Source organism: Nerophis lumbriciformis, linkage group LG28, assembly GCF_033978685.3.
Source record: "Nerophis lumbriciformis linkage group LG28, RoL_Nlum_v2.1, whole genome shotgun sequence".
NCBI lineage: Eukaryota > Metazoa > Chordata > Actinopteri > Syngnathiformes > Syngnathidae > Nerophis > Nerophis lumbriciformis.
In genome coordinates this window covers 4,388,767-4,409,924 of record NC_084575.2, presented here as the reverse complement: position 1 = coordinate 4,409,924, position 21,158 = coordinate 4,388,767, and the positions used below count along the sequence as shown (strand labels likewise).

The window sequence follows — 21,158 nt, the reverse complement described above, 5'->3', positions numbered from 1 at the left end:
TAGCTTTTCCTTTCTTTATTGTAAATATTGCAGTTATTACTTCCCCTGTTATAATATTATGTCCATCAGTTAACTCTATAAATTGCATTTCTGCTCAGTTTGTGTCATCATAAAGCTCAGTTACATATTCAACCCATCTGGTTGCTATCCGTTTTGGTCTTTGATAGCTGCCTTTTTCCTAGTTTTTCTATGTGATTTTCCACCCCGACACATCACTACCTTATCGTGATGAGATGGTTCGCGCGCCTCCATGACCTCAAGAGCTATGTCGGCTGGAGTCTAATACTCCTGGCAGGGTCTCCCATGCCGAACAGGTCGAAGGGTAGAGACCAGACCAAGAGTGATCCCACCAGTTCTCCAGGTTAGGGGTTGGATTTAGGGCCAATAACCTGCTCCCGTAAAAAAGAGTTTATTACAGAAACCCACAGCAGAGCAAATTCACTAGCGGGAAATGCTGTAGCCAGTCCTCGAAATGAGAGAGACACCATGACCCAAGGGCCGAAGCCAACAGAACCAACGGGACGCCCTAAGGCCGAAAAAGCTACTGCTGCACCCCAGAAAAACGATGAAGATTGGAAATTGGAATGTTCGAACACTTTACACAAGTGGCAATATAGCACTGGCAGCAAAATAACTAACCACCAAAGGAATCGACATCATAAGAATCTGCTAAACACACTGGACAGAACAAGGAAAAGTAGAATTGGCAGAAGGAGAAACAATCATTTACTCTGGAAGAGACGACGACAACCACAGGCAAGGCGTAGGCATACTAATGTCAAAAACTGCAGCAAGAGCCCTGATTGATTGGACACCTGTCAACGAAATAAATATTTAAGCCAGGTACCATTCCCAACACATCAAACTGACTTTCATACACACCTATGCCCCAACAGAATATGCAGAAGAACAAGCTAAGGACGAATTCTACAAGACGTACTTGACAGGAGGAACAAACACGACATGTTGATTGTGACAGGGTTATGAGAGAGTCATGGGCAAACATGGGCTCGGAAGAAGGAACAACAATGGAGAACGACTCTGCGAAATGTGTGACATGAATGAGCTGGTCATAACTGGGACTCGGTTCCCACAAAAAGACATACTCAAGGCAACATGGGTACCTCCAGATGGGAAGACCAAGAATCAGATAGATCATACACTTGTCAATAAGCGTTTCAGGAATTCAGCAGATGATATACAAGAGCGGGCAGCACGGTAGTAGAGGGGTTAGTGCATGTGCCTCACAATACGAAGGTCCTGAGCAGTCCTAGGTTCAATCCCGGGTTTTAGGATCTTTCTGTGTGGAGTTTGCATGTTCTCCCTGTGACTGCGTGGGTTCTCTCTGGGTACTCCGGCTTCCTCCCACCTCCAAAGACATGCACCTGGGGATAGGTTGATTGGCAACACTAAATGGTCCCTAGTGTGTGAATGTGAGTGTGAATGTTGTCTGTCTATCTGTGTTGGCCCTGCGATGAGGTGGTGACTTGTCCAGGGTGTACCCCGCCTTCTGCCCCAATGCAGCTGAGATAGGCTCCAGCACCCCCCGCGACCCCAAAAAGAAAATAGATGGATATACAAGAGCATACAGGTCTGCAGACAACGGAAGGGACCACTATTTGGTTTGCACAACAATTAGGCTGAGGCTTAAGAGAAAACCTAATGAGAAGAAAAGCGCCAGAGTCAAGTATGACGCGGCAAAGCTGAGGAAGGAAAACATCTGGAAGACATTTCCCATCAGTCTAAAAATAGGTACCAAGTCTTGGAGGAGGAGAAGCAGGGTGGAGTGGAAGATGAAGAGGTGGAACGCGACTTCAGAGTAATGGAGAAGGCTTACATGGAAGTAGCCGAGGCAGTCCTGGGCAGACCATCATCTTTTGCAGATAGATCATTGTTTTCAAGCTTCATGTGGCAGCCTCCTAATGTTAAGTGTTACCAAGCTCCTTGTGGCAGCCTCGTGATTATAAGTAATAGGTTATGTGTTTTGTGATCTCTATCATTGTCATCCTTTTGATGTGATACATGCTAATTCTCTTTATTCTCTATTTCAGGATTATGATTGTGGCAGTGTAAAGAATGCAGTTTGGAACTAGCAAGCAGGTATTTGTTGTTGCAGCATTTTAGGCAGACTCATGGGCATTTAAGGGGCAGTTATCACTATCCATGTCCATAAACACATTGCCCATGCAGTTTTAGTAAGCTACTAAATCATACAAAGTTCATGGTAAACAGAAAACTCCCACATGCAAAGACCTAACAACAAAAAGAGATTATTTTCAACACATAAATCGACATCTGAGGCGTAATGAAACGGTTCCATGTATATTTTTAGCTTGCTCATTTAAAACAAATGTATACAGTACATTTAACACACACAAAAACAGGAAACACAACCAACATGCATTGATAGATTTTAAAGCTAATGTCAGACAAATTGTGGACGTCGTGTCCTCCGGACCAAAGAGGAAAAGAACTATCCGGATTGTTATAGGCGCAAAGTTGAAAAGCCAGCATTTGTGATGGTATGGGGGTGTATTAGTGCCCAAGACATGGGTAACTTACACATCTGTGAAGGCACCATTAATGCTGAAAGGTACATACAGCTTTTGGAGCAACATATGTTGCCATCCAAGCAACGTTACCATGGACGCCCCTGCTTATTTCAGCAAGACAATACCAAGCCACGTGTTACATCAACGTGGCTTCATAGTAAAAGAGTGCGGGTACTAGACTGGCCTGCCTGTAGTCCAGACCTGTCTCCCATTGAAAATGTGTGGTGCATTATGAAGCGTAAAATATTAAGGGGGTGCCGTAAAAACTTAAGCTGTACATCAAGCAAGAATGGGAAAGAATTCCACCTGAGAAGCTTCAAAAATGTGTCTCCTCAGTTCCCAAACGTTTACTGAGTGTTGTTAAAAGGAAAGGCCATGTAACACAGTGGTGAACATGCCCTTTCCCAACTACTTTGGCACGTGTTGCAGCCATGAAATTCTACCGGTAAGTTAATTATTATTTGCAAAAAAAAAAAATAAAGTTTATGAGTTTGAACATCAAATATGTTGTCTTTGTAGTGCATTCAACTGAATATGGGTTGAAAATGATTTGCAAATCATTGTATTCCGTTTATATTTACATCTAACACAATTTCCCAACTCATATGGAAACAGGGTTTGTACATAATGTGTGGAGATGGCGATAGGCAGCCAGAGGATGTGGGAGTTGTTATCGTAGGCTTTAAAGTCCTGAGCAACGTGGACATTGTCATCATGAGGGTCTGAATGATATTTGGCCTCATTTATGCCCTTGATCTAAGCTTTGCAGACAACCTCAAGTACACATTTGAGTTTTCCCAGGAGATCCTAATGAACCTGGATGGGCACAAGCTGAACACAAAGATACAGCAGCTGGAAATCAAGTTGTTTGCATGAGAGGTGAACACTTGTTGACAAACTTCATCATCGGATCTTTATTTTTGTTTTTGCCTTCATTTTCACCCATTTAAGACAATATGACCTGCAACATTTTCAACTTGAGAATTGGACTCAGAATTGACTAAGTTACAGGGAAGAAGAGTGAAGTGCTGAAGTACACAATCAACATATGAAATGCAGTCATGGGGAGTGGAGAGAGATGACTTTAGGGTTTAGACTGGATCAACTTTACCTCCACATTTGATCTCTGAGTGTGACGACCCTCCACACTTCTCTCCTCCGTTTCATCACTCAACTCAGGATAAATGGATTGAGTTCCATTCAAGATTTTGGATTTTTATTTTTTGAATAGCTAGTACTGTCTCATGTTTTGTTTTTACTTGCTAACGTTCAAAAGCTATTTGCTAACATCCCATTAATATCAGATTCCTGCTCTGTGAATGTTAAGTTTTTCTTATTTATTTTTGTTTGTTGCCAATTTGATGCATGGGAATTTTGTATTTGCCTTCTTTTCTTTTCTTTACTGAATGCAGCTGAGATAGGCTCCCGCAGCCCCAAAAGGGACAAGCGGTAGAAAATGGATGGATGGAACTCTATTCCATTTAGGCTAATGGCTACATTAGCACACTTGCGCAGGACTCAAATGTGTTTTTGCAGTTTCCTGAGTGTTCATTTTACACCACTTTAAACTATTTTGGAGAACCATTTCTCGTAAAGTTTGCCTGGAGTTATTTAAGAAAAGGTAAAACTGTTTCTTGGTGTTTTAGAACTAAGACTGAGTTCTCTATGCTTTTTATCAAGTCAATTTGACATCTTTGTTTATATAAAACTAAGTTCTTGGTTTGTGTTGGTACGCAAATCTGACATCTTTATGTCAAATTGACTTCTTGATGTTTTGTTTTCACTCAAACGCAACATTTTGGTTTGTGTTTGCAAGTAACTTTGACTTCTTGTGGTGTTATATTCAAGATTGTTGAATTAAGGATTATTCTACATTAAAAATACCAACCAGGTTTTGTCTGATGTGTTTTTATGGGATCTAGGGTGATTTTTAGCTTGCTTAATTTCCAATCAATTTTGAGTTGGGCACATATAAATCAATTTCACTTAGTAACTAAAATAATTTCATTTTAGCTGTATTTGTTAAAAATTAGTCTGACAAATGTAAATCAATTTTGCGTAGTTATTGCAATAATTTTAGTTGGGCTTTATTTGCTAAAAATTAGTTGGATTAACACATTTTTGTTGTATTGTGAGAATGTACTAATTTTGAGTTGGGCCAACATATATTTGTTGGATGGAAATCCTGCCCTCATTTTAATTGAGTTCATCCAATGAGTCATTCTTTTGAGCGTGTGGTGTCATTTTTCTAGCTGTTAAGAGAAGTATTTAATCTTAAATATATAAATAATCCTCCATATTGGCAGCCATAGTGATTCATTTATTCAGCAGAGCATTAAAACTTGGATCTGACAAAAAGTAAACACAAATGCTGTCTTCCTCGCTGATAGAACATGATAGCAACATGCATCTGCTAGCTCATGATCGCCCCCACTTCTCAGTGTGGCGAGTTGGAGTACTACAAGAGGTGCTTAAATCTGTATTTTTAGTCTTATTATCAAGGAATAATGAGGTCACACTTATATTAAAACATTAATGCTAAGGTTTTGTCCAGTAGTGGACCGGTGATGATGATGATGATGATGAAGATGTGTCTGTGCAAGTGAACAATTGGATCCACAAGGGACAACAACCCTTTCCACAGACTACACACACACATCAGAAACATAAATGTTAGAAGCCTACAACAATATATGTGAAGAAGACTTTAGGATTAAAAGTGAAGATGTGAGGTGAAATAAGTACAAATGCAGCAATAAAAACAAGCAACTCCACTCACGATGGCTCTAAAGTTCAGTGATGTGTTGCTAACTTCAGCATTTTTCTTCTTTGTTGATGTTTTGCAGTAGTTAACATCCATGATGTAACAATGCTGCTAATCTACCAGAGTCCACATTTTGTTAACCATTTTATTCATTCATACTCTTAATTGGATAATAACATCAATAAAATGCAATGGAAAAAATGTGTGATTTTGTATGACACAAAAAAAAACACACATGAAAATAAGATGTCCTCTCTTCAACAACGATAACATAAAATAGAACAGTAGCTACATATATAATATTCAATACATGCACACAACTTAAAAAGTAACTACAGGACAACATATAAGACTAGAAGATGAGAAGCACTACATACAACATCAAATATACATTCATATTAAACATGCTGTGTTTTTAAACTACATTTAGCACAATCACTGTTTAAGTGTTTTTACATCCCTGCAGCTTCCATGACTGTTACACACTTGTGTCTACTGACCTGATACTTATACATGAACATCTTATCACACACAGTGCAACTAAACGGTTTCTCTCCAGTGTGTGTTCTCATGTGTCTGGTCATGCTTTGCTTACAGGAGAAACTCTTCTTACAAACAGAGCAAGTAAAAGGTTTCTCACCTGTGTGTGTTGTCATGTGCAATATCATTTCATTCTTAGTGTTGAACCTTTTAGCACAAGCTGAGCAAGCAAAAGGTTTCTCTCCAGTGTGTGTTCTCATGTGTGTGGCCATGTGTTCCTTTCTGGAGAAACTCTTCTTACAAACAGAGCAAGTAAAAGGTTTCTCACCTGTGTGTGTTCTAATGTGCAATATAATTTTCTTCTTAGTGTTGAATCTTTTAGCACAAAATGAGCAAGCAAAAGGTTTCTCTCCAGTGTGTGTTCTCATGTGTGTGGTCATGTTACACTTTGTGGAGAAACTGTTCTTACAAACAGAGCAAGTAAAAGGTTTCTCACCTGTGTGTGTTCTCATGTGTAATGTCATGTCATCCTTATTGTTGAATCTTTTAGCACAAGCTGAGCAAGCAAAAGGTTTCTCTCCAGTGTGTGTTCTCATGTGTGTGGTCATGCGTTCCTTTCTGGAGAAACTCTTCTTACAAACAGAGCAAGTAAAAGGTTTCTCACCTGTGTGTGTTCTCATGTGTAATATCATGTCATACTTGGTGTTGAATCTTTTAGCACAAGCTGAGCAAGCAAAAGGTTTCTCTCCAGTGTGTGTTCTCATGTGTGTGGTCATGTCACCCTTTGTGGAGAAACTCTTCTTACAAACATAGCAAGCAAAAGGTTTCTCTCCAGTGTGTGTTCTCATGTGTGTGGTCATGCATTCCTTTCTGGAGAAACTCTTCTCACAAACAGAGCAAGTAAAAGGTTTCTCTCCAGTATGTGTTCTCGTGTGTCTTGTAAAATTACTCTTCTTTCTAAATGATTTCCCACATTCAGAGCAGTCAAAGTGTTTGTTGTTAGTGTGATTTCTCGTATCACCTTTAGAGTCATTTTTACTCTCCAAAGGTTTTTGGATGTGGTCACTGTGATCAGAAGAGTGTGACATCATGTGGTCCATGTCTGACAGTGGAGCAAAGATGCTGTCTGGTTCTGACTTGATATCTTCACAATGCTCTCCATCAGCTTCTGTGATGTGTTGACTTACAAGCTCCGCCCCTCTGTTCTCCTCACTTTGACTGTGATGAAGCTGTAAGGACTGAGCTTCATCTTCATCATGAAGCTGCTCCTCTTTAATGTGGGAGGGGGCCTGTAGCTCCTTCTGTCCCACACTGGTGTGCCACTCCTCTTCATGACTCCCCGCTGACACCCGCTGGACGTCTGCAGAACAAATGAGGTGTTACTGTATTGAAGTTTGCAGTATTCAAACTATTGACATGTGAGCTAGGCCAAATAGACAGTGATGGGCAAGCTACCTGGACAATGTAGTAAGCTAAGCTACAAGTTACTCTCAATTAAATGGAGCTAAGCTATCCTCAGAGAATTGTAGCACGCTACACTACAAGCTACACTGCAAAAGTAGCTTGCCACATCAAAGCTACATTTAACAGCATTTATATATATATATATATATATATATATTGTCCCACATGTATAATGTCAATGTTTATGTTGTCCATGGAAAGAAGTTAGTAAGAAGCAAAAGAAAAACAACCAACCATGGATGACAAAAGGACTGAAAAATGCTTGTCACAAAAAAAAGACATTATATGGAATATTAATAACACAGACATCTATAGAGGCAGAAAATAAGTATAAGAAATATAAAAACAAGCTAATTGGTATACTAGGAACATGTAAGAAGGAATACGACAGACAATTATTAAAGAAGAACAGAAACAACATGAGAGCAACATGGGGCATCCTAAATAGCATCATTAAAAATGCTGCTAAGAAAGATTACCCCCAGTACTTTCTACATGGAAATACAAAAAATGACAATATGAACCAAATAGTTGAACGTTTTAATGATTACTTTGTAAATATCGGAACAATGTGGAACAAAGATTTCCAAATGCAGATGATGGATCAGTTGAGGACTTGAGTGAGCTCATAGACAGAAATCCCAATTCCATGTTTCTTAAGAACGTGACAAAAGAAGAAATAATCAAAATTGTAAAACATTGTAAATCCAAGACCTCAACCGACTGTCATGGAATAGATATGGTAACCATAAAAAAGGTTATAGAAGACATTTCAGAACCTCTGACATATATCAGCAACGTATCATTTCTAACCGGCAAATTCCCTGACAAAATGAAAATTGCAAAAGTCGTACCAATTTCTAAGAATGGAGACATACACCAGTTTACTAACTACACACCAGTTTCATTACTTCCACCATTCTCCAAAATCATGGAAAAACTATTCAATAGCTGATTAGATTTATTTATCAACAAAAGTGGGACGCTGGTGGAGAACCAATATGGACTCCCAGCAAATATCTCAACATCTGGTCAACATATGTAATAACAAGTGTATGTAAGATATTGAAATCAATCAAAACAATGTATATATATATATATATATATATATATATATATATATATATATATATATATATATATATATATATATATATATATATATTAGGGCTGAAACGACGCGTTGACGTAGTCGACGTCATCGGTTACGTAAATACGTCGAGGACGTTTTTGTTCGTAGACGCGTCGCATATTTACGTCACACTACCGTCATGGCGGAGCGCAAAGCAGACGATGCGAGCGGTGCGAGCGAGGGGAAAAAAGCACGCCAAAAGTCGTCAAAAGTGTGGGAGTATTTCAATAAACGGCCTAAGAAGAAACGCTACTTTTACTCCGCTACTTTTATCTACATTCAGCTCGCTACTCGCTACTAAATTTTATCGATCTGTTAATGCACGTTTTGTTTGTTTTGGTCTGTCAGACAGACCTTCATAGTGCCTGCCTTACTGGTGACGTTTCACTTCGTTCCACCAATCAGATGCAGTCACTGGTGACGTTGGACCAATCAAACAGAGCCAGGGGTCACATGACCTGACTGGCTCCGAGCTAACTTCGGGTGTTACCATTTAGTGGTCAATTGTACGGAATATGCACTGTACTGTGCAATCTACTAATACAAGTTTCAATCAATCAATCAAAAGTGTGAAGGAAAAAATACCCTTTTTTATTTCAACCGTAAAGACTGACTGCACAGTTCCTGTCTTCACAATAAAAGTCCCGCTCCATCGCGCCTGCGATTTCAAAATAAGAGTCTCCGAAAGCCAGCGCAAACAAGCTAGCAAGCTACGGAGTTTGCCGCCAATGTATTTCTTGTAAAGGGTATAAAAACGAATATGGAAGGTGGACAAATAAGATGCCAAATAACAACCACTTTCATGTGGTATTAGACAGAAAGGAGGAACTTTTTTTCTCCTCCATTTGAAAACGTGGACGTTACCAGCACTACTTCCTGATTACAATCAATGCAAGTCATCAGAATCAGGTAATACACCAACTTATATTCTTGTCTTCATGAAAGAAAGGAATCTATATGTTAAACATGCATGTATATTCATTAAAACACCTTTAACATGTAAACAAAAACGGCAAAATAAATAAATATAAATTATATACTGTATATATCAATGTATATATATATATATATATATATATATATATATATATATATATATATATATATATGTGTGTGTGTGTGTGTGTGTGTGTGTGTGTGTGTGTGTGTGTGTGTATATATATATATATATATATATATATATATATATATATATATATATATGATATGTGTATGTATGTTACTCAGTACTTGAGTAGTTTTTTCACAACATACTTTTTACTTTTACTCAAGTAAATATTTGGGTGACTACTCCTTACTTTTACTTGAGTAATAAATCTCTAAAGTAACAGTACTCTTACTTGAGTACAATTTCTGGCTACTCTACCCACCTCTGCTAATAATGTTGTTGTATGCACACTGTGTCGAGCGGAAATGGCCTATCATAGCAGCACAACGGCAGCGTTCTTGCCATCACCATCAACTAGTCAATCGTCCGCGTGAGTATACGTTGTCATCATTACACAAAAACATGAATGTGTCATTTGTATCTGCGTTGTAAATTCATAAACTAAAGCACCGTTTCGCTCTGAGAGGAGCGTTTGGCGTGCCTGTTCAGTGTTTACAAAGACGCGCTCCTCTTTAACGCTAACGTTAATTAGTTGTGCAAATACCTTTTACAACATTAACAATTACGTATAATATGTACAAACGAACAATTAACTTTCACTTTAATCATACTATCATTGTTGTGTTATTAAGCAAAATAAGCAAAAGTTTTACTTTTGTTGAAATGTTTACACTGTTACAGAATATTTCGTTTTGCACTTTTTTGTATTGGATGTTTATCTTTATTTTTGCACATTTTAGCAAATAAGCAATACTTTTACTTTTGTTGAAATGTTTACACTGTTGTTACAGAATATTTCCGTTTTGCACTTTTTTGAATTGGATGTTTATCTTTATTTTTGCACATTTTAAAGCAAAATAAGCAATACTTTTACTTTTGAAATGCTTATACTATTGCAGAATATTAAGATTTGCACTGGATGTTTACTTTTATATTTGCACATTAAAAGCAAATAAGCTACTTTTAATTTTGTTAAATGTTTACATTGTTACAGAATATTTTGTCATGTTGTTGTCAATGTTGACTGAGTGGCCATACTTTTTTTTTTGTAAATAAAAGCCATGCCTTTTGAAAAAACTGGCCTACATTTATTTTTTCATCTTCATTTTAAATAAAAAAAATAATCGGTAAAAGGAAAAATAATCTATAGATTAATCGAAAAAATAATCTATAGATTAACCGATTAATCGAAAAAATAATCTATAGATTAATCGATAGAAAAATAATCGTTAGCTGCAGCCTTAATATATATATATATATATATATATATATATATATATATATATATATATATATATATATATATATATATATATATATACATATATATATATATATATATATATATAGTATATAGATAGATAGGCTCCAGCGCCCCCCGCGACCCCAAAGGGGAATAAGCGGTAGAAAATGGATGGATGGATATAGATAGATAGATAGATAGATATAGATAGGTAGATAAAGATAGATAGATAGATAGATAGATAGATAGATAGATAGATAGATAGATAGATAGATAGATAGATAGATAGATAGATAGATAGATAGATAGATAGATAGATAGATAGAGATTGTAATAACTTGAAGTAAATAATGAAGATTGAAAACCAATTACAAAAAACTAAATTCAAAACAAATTTACAAAAAGCTTACCATTTTTATATTTGCATAGTATGTACATATTATTAATGTTGTAAATATTAATCTTTTTATATTTAAAAATGCTGGTCCTTTTTCAGAGGTTGTCAAGAAGGTCACACATACAATAATGTGTGTGCGTGTGTGTGTGTGTGTGTGTGTGTGTGTGTGTGTGTGTGTTCTTGAGACATGAAGAAGGAAAAGAATCTTCCATATGAGGAGGTGTGAACAAGTGATGACATAACTCATGGTCCCAATAACATTTCATCTAATACTAGAGTCCGTGAACATTGCTCCAAAGTCAGGGTTTTTTGTTGATTTAATGTGCATAAAAAATGAACATTGACAGGTGCAAAGGCAGCAATATATGATAAAACAAGACGGCAGCTAAAGAAAGACTTCCCTATTCATCCCCCTCTGGTCAACATATGTAATAACAAGTGTGAGTAAGAAATTGAAATGTGCCTCCTTTGGCCAAAATGTATAAAATAAATATGTATATAGAGACATACTGTAATAACTTGAAGTAAATAATGAAGATTAAAAAACAATTACAAACAAAACATTTAAAACAAAACTTATTAAAATTAACTAAAAGCTTACCTTTTTTATATTTGCATAGTATGTATATATTAATGTTGAAAATACACATCGTTATATATCTAGAAAGGGTGGTCATAAAGTCACATCTAATAGAGAGCCAAATACTAGAGTCTGTGAATATTGCTCCAAAGTCAAGATTTGTTGTTGATTTAATGTGCATACAAAAGTGAACATTGACAGGTGCAAAGGTAGCAATATATGATAAAACAAGACGGCAGCTAAAGAAGGACTTCCCTATTCATCCCCAAAAAACCTGCCAAGTGAGCAGCTGACTTGACCACTTCTGGTGCTGACGTAAGACAACCTGCGTCCCATATGTTTATTTTAATGAAATAAGTTTATTTCCATCATATAATCAACCATCAACCATTCTGTGTGACCAGTTTAACAGTACAGATGATACATATTTAACAATCATACACATTTACACACAAAAAGAAAAGAAAAAGAATGACGGAAAAAGGAATAGGCTGAAGCCAAAGCTTATATTTGGGGGGATTACCCCCAATACTTCTTAGACGGAAACACAAATAATGACAACATGAAGGAAGTAGTTGAAAGCTTCAATAATTTCTTTGTAAATATTGGAAAAAAGGATTCCAGACCCAGTTTCAATTGAGGACTATAATGATACCATAGAGCCAAATCCCAACTCCATGTTCCTCAGTAATGTGACACAGGAGGAAATAGTTATAATCCTGTAATCTAAGACTTCAACTGATTGTAATGGAATTGATATGGAAACCATAAAAAATGTTCTAGAAGAGAACTCAGGACCATTCATGTATATTAGTAACCTATCATTTCAAATACCCAAACTAAATGAAAATATCGTAGCTAAAGTTACACCAATTTATAAGACTAGAGACAAACACCAATTTACAAATTATAGACCTGTTTCTTTACTTGCACAGTTTTCTAAAATCATTGAAAAAGTGTCCAATAACAGATTAGAGAGTTTCACAAACAAACATAGAATACTAGAAGAGAAGCAATATGGATACACAGCTAATATTTCAACTTTGATGGCTTTAATTGAAATGACAGAAGAAATGAGCAATGCAATAGATAGTAAAAAATGTGCAGCAGCAGTGTTGTTGGATCTAACTAAAGCATTTGACACAATTAATCACAATATTTTCATCAAAAAACTAGAAGGATATGGCATCAGAGGGTTGGTCTTAAACTGGATAAGAAGTTATTTAACCAACAGGAAACAATACGTGAAGCTAGGCCAACACACTTCTACAACACTAAATATATCCTGTGGTGTACCTCAGGGATCAATACTAGGACCTCAATTATTCAATCTCTATATAGATGACATTTGTAAAGTTACAAAAGATTTAAAGTTAGTATTATTTGCAGATGATACAACAGTGTTTTGTTCAGGAGAGAACACACAGAAGATAATACAAATAATAACAGAAAAAATGAACACATTAAAAAGATGCTTAGACAATCTTTGAATCTCAGTAAAAGTAAAATAATGCTATTTGGTAACAGTAGAAGAGAAAGTCAAACACAAACACAAATAGACGGAATAGAAATTGAAAGAGTAAATGAAACCACATGTCTAGGTATAATAATTGATGAAAAATCACTTCATATTCTCTACTGCTCACTAGTGTTACATATCTGACTTATTGTGTAGAAATATGGGAAATAACTACAAAAGTACACTTCATTCATTAACTGTGTTACAAAAAAGATCAGTTATAATAATACATCATGTTGGATATAGAGAACATAAAAACGATTTATTTATTGAATAAAAAATACTGAAATTCCACCACATAGTGAATTTGCAAACAGCTAAAATGATACAAAAAGCAAACTATAACCTGCTAGCCAAGAATGTAAAACAATTCTCAAAAAAAGAGGAGAAATATAATCTTAGAGGAAAATGTAATTTAAAACATTTGTATGCACGTACAACACTTAAGACCTTCAGTATATCAGTATGTGGAAATAAATGATGGAATGGATTAAGCAAAGCAATCAAACAATGTACTAATATGATCCACTTCAAGAAACTCTTCACACTTAAAGTGTTTACAAAGTACAAAGAAGAAGATAAACATTCTCAATTTATTTCATCCATCATTCATTTTCTACATCATCTTGTTGTATGCATGCATGTGTGATGTATCATGTTGTATGCTTGCATGTTCCAAATAAACTCAAAGTCAACACAACTCAACTCAACTAACACTTGGTGGACATTCAAGCCACAAAATGCAAATGGGAGTATTGTTGGTGTATTTTGGATGGTTATAGAGGACCTCCCATTAGCTCCATTGTAAGTGGACTTTTATTTACATTTATGAGTTAGAATTAGGGCTGGGTGATGTATGGAATATACTGGATATATCGTGGGTTTGTCTCTGTGCGATACAGAAAATGACTACCGTATTTTCCGCACTATAAGGCGCACCGGATTATTAGCCGCACCTTCTATGAATTACATATTTCATAATTTTGTCCACCAATAAGCCGCCCCGGACTAAAAGCCGCGCCTAAGCTGCGCTAAAGTGAATGTCAAAAAAACGCTGCGCTAAAGTGAATGTCAAAAAAACAGTCAGATAGTTCAGTCAAACTTTAATAATATATTGAAAACCAGCGTTCTAACAACTCTGTCCCAAAATGTACAAATGTGCAATCACAAACATAGTAAAATTCAAAATGGTGTAGAGCAATAGCAACATACCGGTAATGTTGCTCGAACGTTAATGTCACAACACACAACACACAAAATAAACATAGCGCTCACTTTCTGAAGTTATTCTTCATTCGTACCGGTAAATCCTTCGAATTCTTCGTCTTCGGTGTCCGAATTGAAAAGTTGCGCTAGCGTGGCTTCCAAAATGGCGGGCTCCGTCTCTTCGAAATCATCGGATTCAGTGTCGCTGTTGTTGTGCAGCAGTTCTGTGAATCCTGCCTTCCGGAAAGCTCGGACCACAGTTGTGACAGAAATATCTGCCCAGGCATTTACAATCCACTGGCAGATGTTGGCGTATCTTGTCCGGCGTTGTCTGCCCGTCTTAGTGAAGGTGTGTTCGCCTTCGGTCATCCATTTTTCCCACGCAGTTCGCAGTCGTGATTTGAATGCCCTGTTGACACCAATATCCAGCGGTTGGAGTTCTTTGGTTAATCCACCCGGAATGACGGCGAGTGTTGTATTTGTGTGCTTCACTTGTTTTTTGACACCATCTGTGATGTGGGCGCGCATAGAGTCATATATCAACATGGACGGAGCAGCGTGAAAAAAGCCACCCGGCCGCTTCGCGTAAACTTCCCTTAACCACTCGCTCATCTTTTCTTCATCCATCCATCCCTTCGAGTTAGCTTTTATGATGACGCCGGCTGGAAAGGTCTCTTTTGGCAAGGTCTTCCTTTTGAATATCACCATGAGTGGAAGTTAGCATGGCAAGCTAGAACCACAGTGAAGGATGACTTCTCATTCCCTGTGGAGCGAATATTCACCGTACGTGCTCCCGTTCCACAGTGCGGTTCAGTTGCTGTGAAATACGGTAGTAATCCGTGTGCGGATGGAGAGATTGCGTCTTTTTATGAACCGGATCGTTTAGCAGGAGCCATTTTGTGGTCTTTACAGATGTAAACAGGAAATGAAACGTACGGTGATTTCCGCGCGTTTTTTCTTCTTCTTCCGGGGGCGGGTGAAGCGCTTCCTGTTCTATGGGGGCGGGTGAAGCGCTTCCTGTTCTATGGGGGCGGGTGCTTTCCTTGGCGGTTGCTTGCGTAGAAGAAGAAGCGCTTCCTGTTCTACCGGGAAAAAAGATGGCGGCTGTTTACCGAAGTTGCGAGACCGAAACTTTATGAAAATGAATCGTAATAAAGCGCACCGGGTTATTAGGCGCACTGTCAGCTTTTGAGAAAAATTGTGGTTTTTAGGTGCGCCTTATAGTGCGGAAAATACGGTATATGGTGATATTGAAGTATACGTTCTCACACAGTTGCTTTTAGCTGCAGGCATTACACTACAGGCTCTTCTCACTCTTTCTTGTCTCTCCTTCTCACAGAGACATAAAACAAGCGCACCTTCTTACATACGTCACATACTGTCACGTGTGCAACGTCATACGCTCTCACGGAGCAGACAGGTAGCGGCATGGTAACGTTAGCTGTGGTGCTAGTGGTAATACGAGAGAAAGAAGGTGCCAATCTGGTAACAAATGAAGGAATAATTCATTCCCAAGACAAACAGCAGAGGGTCTATCGTCTGGCGGTGGTTTGGCTTCAAGCGGGTAGATGGTGAACAAGTATGCTGCAAAAGCGTTGCTACAAAAAGTAGCAGCACTGCTAATGTAGCATCATTTGAAAAGTCACCCGCTAGAGAATGAAGAGTGCTTGAAACTCCACATGTCAACATCTCCGTTCAGTGCCACACCCACAAAATGCCCAAGCAACCATTTCCAGATCAACACCGTATGAAACAAATAGTCAACAACAGAAGGAGATAACGTCCGCAGGAACCTACCACATAGCGAAGGACATACACTATTTGATTTCCTATTATGCAGCTCATTTTTATTTTGACACTTATTGAAATATCTTGTGTGACATCATGCACAAAAGTGCACTTTATTTGTTTTAAACTATTGTAGTGGCGTTCTGTACAAAAAGTGCACTTTAATTTAGTGTTGTTATGATATGTCATCTTAGTGACATCATGCACAAAAGTGCACTAATAGCTTGTTTTAAAATGTCTCTGACAATCTTGAACTTTCTGTTTGGAAATGACATGAATGTTTGTACCACTGCTTAATAACTGTTTAATAAATACACTTTTGCTAAATTGACTTAGTTGTGATTTCCCTCTCTGCATGAAAGTTTAAAAGTAGCATATATTAATGCAGTATGAAGAAGAATGTTTTAATGTAGACACATAGAATCATCATACTGCTGTGATTATATACATTAAGTGTTCATTCAAGGCTAAGGCAAAATGTCCACATATATATGGTGTATCGTGACATGGCCTAAACATATCCACATATATATGGTGTATCGTGACGTGGCCTAAACATATCCACATATATATGGTGTATCGTGACATGGACTAAACATATCCACATATATATGGTGTATCGTGACATGGCCTAAACATATCCACATATTAATAAAAGGCCATATCGCCCAGCCCTAGTTAGAATACGATTTTTTTTTTTTTTTTTTAATATATCCACCATCATGTCTTTTATAATGATTGTGAACGATAGAAAAATTCCCCCAAAAAGTGCAGTTCCCCTCTAAATTCCAATGATTAGATTTAAGACTTGAAGTGTATGAGCATGAAGTGATGAAGCCTACTTGGATGAGTCTTCTAAGACAAAGTGAACAGTCCAGTTGTGATGGATTGAATGCCCTGAGAATAAAATGATATGTGCTTACTTGGACTGTGATGAAGCTGTGAGGACTCAGGTGCTTTGTCTTCATGCTCTTCAGTCTTCACAGAGACAACAGTCAGTGGAAACTTGCTGACATCATCCTCCTCCTGCCCTACAACACACTCTCCCTCCTCTTCCTCTTTCATGTGTGGATCTTCCTCTTCCTCTTTAATGTGGGTGGGCTGTGGATCCTCCTCTTCCTCTTTAATGTGAGGGGGCTGTTGGACGTCTGTTGGGTAAATAAGTAAATAAGATAAAGAGAGAATAGAAATAGTTTTGGACTGACACTGTTAACACAATGACATTATTTGTGTTCTTTCGTGTGTTGTGTTAAAAGAGTGAAGCAAAACAACCAATAAAAACCTGGGAAATACTTCCTCTTGTCCCAGCCACTAGAATTCATTCAAAAATGAGTACAAAAACAGACTTGGAAATTTGATGAGGAGCAAGTTTTTTTTATAAGTACAAGACAGCATTGATTGAGGCATTCTTAACTTTACACTCACTGATATAAAGTGTGTAAATATTTTATTCTGTATACGGTCTATGACACCTAAACTTTATCTCTAACCTTAACCATAATTTGTGGTGTAGAATGACGTCTGGAACTCAAGATAGTTCCACATGTCTGGAAACGCCACCGACGGATAATCCTTGATATTACTCAACAAATCTTAAGGGATCTATCCCGTTTCATAATTAGATTTTTTTCTCGTATCTGCTTTTCGCAGGAAGAACTCGGCCAGGGGTGTTTAAACTAATTTTAGATGGGGGGCGACATGGAGGAAGATCTACTCCAAGTTGGCCGGACTGGTAAAATTACGGCAAGATAACGTAAAAATAAAGACAACTGCAGATTGTTTTCTTTGTTTAAAAATAGAACAAACATATTCTGAAAATGTACAAATCATGTTTTGTTTTTTTTACATACAATAGTATTCTATCTTTAGTTGTCCTTTTTTACACTTTCAGAATCAATTATGTGATAATGTTCATCAGTCAACTCATTGGTGTTCATTTTCAATCTATCAAGATAAATAAATAATATCAAAATCAAATTACAGGATGTTATTGATGTAGTTTTCTCATTTTCCCCGACTGGTGCGCTAACATCATGTGTTTTAGTTGTGTTTTACATATGTAGCATCATCTACAAAGATACAAAGAATTGCTATTGCGACATCTAGAGGACACATTTAGGACAGCAGTTTCTTTCATTCAAAAATGTCGACTCATTTTTGTACTTAGCAAACTCATCCCGTCTCATTCACTCATTCACACACTGATGGCGGGATCTGCCATGCAAGGCGCTTACCACGACCCATCAGGAGCAAGGGTGAAGTGTCCTGCTCAAGGACACAACAGACGTGACTAGGTTGGTAGAAGGTGGGGATTGAACCAGGAACCCTCAGGCACGGCCACTCTACCAACCGCGCCACTAGCCTTCCACCATCGACCTGCCTACTAGCCTTCCACCATCGACCTGCCTGCTAGCCTTCCACCATCAACCTGCCTACCAGCCTTCCACCATCGACCTGCCTACCAGCCTTCCACCATCGACCTGTCTGCCAGCCTTCCACCATCGGCCTGTCTACCAGCCATCCACCATCGGCCTGTCTACCAGCCATCCACCATCGGCCTGTCTGCCAGCCTTCCACCATCGGCCTGCCTGCTAGCCGTCCACCATCGACCTGCCTGCTAGCCTTCCACCATCGACCTGCCTGCTAGCCTTCCACCATCGACCTGCCTGCTAGCCTTCCACCATCGACCTGCCTGCTAGCCTTCCACCATCGGCCTGTCTACCAGCCTTCCACCATCGGCCTGTCTACCAGCCTTTCATCGTCGACCTGCCTGCTAGCCTCCAGCCATTGGCTTCGTCTACGGGCTTCCACCTATTGGCCTTGGTTGCTAGTCTTTAGCCCTGTCTGCTAACATCTTCAAAAGTGGTGAAACAAGTGGAACTTCTCCTCTCACTATGTCACAAATTATTATATTGTGTTTTATACTTTTTTGTGGTTTTACTGGTGTCCCAAGTGGGTCTGGTCACCCCCACTCACGAACTATGCTACTTCAAGATGCACAGTTTGACATATTTGATAATATGACATTTCATCATAGTGGCAGCTCCAAAATAAACTCGGCCTTATCTCAGTTGAAGATTTCTGTGACTTTGGACAAAACCAAATGGCTGCATACTATGGTAGAGTCCATTCATTCTTATTGTTTCTTTGTTTTGAGAGATCACGTCAACATTACTGCATCCTCCCCTATTGTGAGCACTTACTTTCACAGATTAAAGACCGACTCAAAAGATGGTAACTTTAAGCGCAAATGTTTAGTTATATTACTGTTATTGCTCTCAGGAAATGTTGAGACTAATCCAGGCCCTGATACACCTACACAATGTTTTACACCTGCGGATTTTAAAACTAGATCTGGTCTTGGGATTATTCATATCAATGTTCGGAGTTTACTCCCTAAACTGGATATGATAAAGATCTGGATAAACTCAACAAATGCTGATATTGTAGTCTTATCTGAAACTTGGCTTAAACAATGTGTGCTTGATAAAGATATTTACATTCATGGCTATAATGTCTATCGTACTGACCGACAAAGAGAAGGTGGTGGAGTGGCCATATATATTAAGCAGAGGTTTGATGTTAAATTAGTGCTCTCTGAATCAGTAAGTAAAGAACTTGAACTGTTAGCACTTGAAATCGAAATAGCTAGAAATCACCACATTATGGTAGTGGGGTGTTATAGGCCTCCATCTGCCCCTAGTAATTCCCTATCTACTCTTGTAATGCTTCTGTCTCAACTGAAATACAATGAAATAGTGATTTGAACTGGGACTGGCTCACATCTGTGTCTGACTCTTTGAAAGCACAGTGTGAATCTCTAAATTTAACACAATTAATAAACTCAACTACAAGACCTAATCCTAAATGCCCTCAAAAAGCTACACTCATTGACTTAATTCCAACAAATATGCCCTTTAAATGTGTTGCATCTGGTGTTTTCCCTAATGATGTGAGTGATCATTGTGTGATTGCAGTAGTGCGAGACACAAGGATTCCTAAAAGCAAGCCTCGTCTTCTTGAAAAACATAATATGAAATTATTTGAGACGCAAGCTTTTTTACATGACTTGCATTTTTTTAATTGGGATAGAATTGCTCTTATTGATCATGTTGAACTGGCTTGGAAATATTTTCACGAAAACTGCTTGAGTATAGTGAACAAACATGCCCCTTTTAGAAAATGTAGAGTTAAAGGACGTGACAATCAGTGGTTTACATCGGACCTGTCAGATGTATTGCATGAGTGTAATAATGCTTGGGCCAGGGCACGCAAGTCAGGGTTAGAAGCAGATTGGTTGAATTTTAGACAATTAAAAATTCAATTTACCTCTCTCCTTCGGAAAGTCAAAATTAGAATTTTATTTCTCCACAACTGAAAACCTCAAACACCCAAAGAAGTTTTGGAAAATCATCAAATCTTTGTCCGCCTGCTGTAATTCAGTCAATCTCCCACCTAGTATACTTGTTGATGGTGTCAGAGTAAGTGACAGAAGAGAAATGGGTAGTCATTCTAATAATAATCTTGTCCTGGGTGTACACCGCCTTCCGCCCGATTGTAGCTGAGATAGGCTCCAGCGCCCCCCGCGACCCCGAAGGGAATAAGCGGTAGAAAATGGATGGATGGATTTTATTAACTCTGGTTTTCTCTATAATTCTGACAACTCTACTGAAGTTCCGCTAACTCCGGAAATAACCGTTGAAAATACCCATGTTTTTAACTTTACGCCCTTTACCACAACAGAGGTCATGAGGGCTCTAAAACAACTTACACCTAGAAAGCCAGCTGGCTCAGATAAGTTGGAGCCGCTCTTCCTAAAGTTGGCAGCTGAAATTATAGCTGGACCACTGACTCACATTTTTAACCTTACTCTAATTTCAAATGAAATCCCCTTGGATTGGAAATATGCCCTTGTAAACCTCCTA

The 21,158-nt window shown here is 38.1% G+C and overlaps 2 protein-coding genes across 2 annotated transcripts in view; one reads left to right on the top strand and one right to left on the bottom strand.

The window, feature by feature from the left end:
* LOC140680121 (uncharacterized) overlaps nucleotides 1-21,158 on the top strand; it is a 1,112,395-nt gene that overhangs the window by 41,029 nt on the left and 1,050,208 nt on the right. The gene's annotated exons all lie outside the window — the stretch shown is intronic.
* LOC140680134 (uncharacterized) overlaps nucleotides 15,898-21,158 on the bottom strand; it is a 129,924-nt gene continuing 124,663 nt past the window's right edge. The window contains exon 3 of the mRNA XM_072916503.1: nucleotides 15,898-17,381. Coding sequence (XP_072772604.1) covers nucleotides 17,089-17,381 — 293 coding nt within the window. The 3' untranslated portion in view covers nucleotides 15,898-17,088. The remainder of the gene's footprint in view (nucleotides 17,382-21,158) is intronic.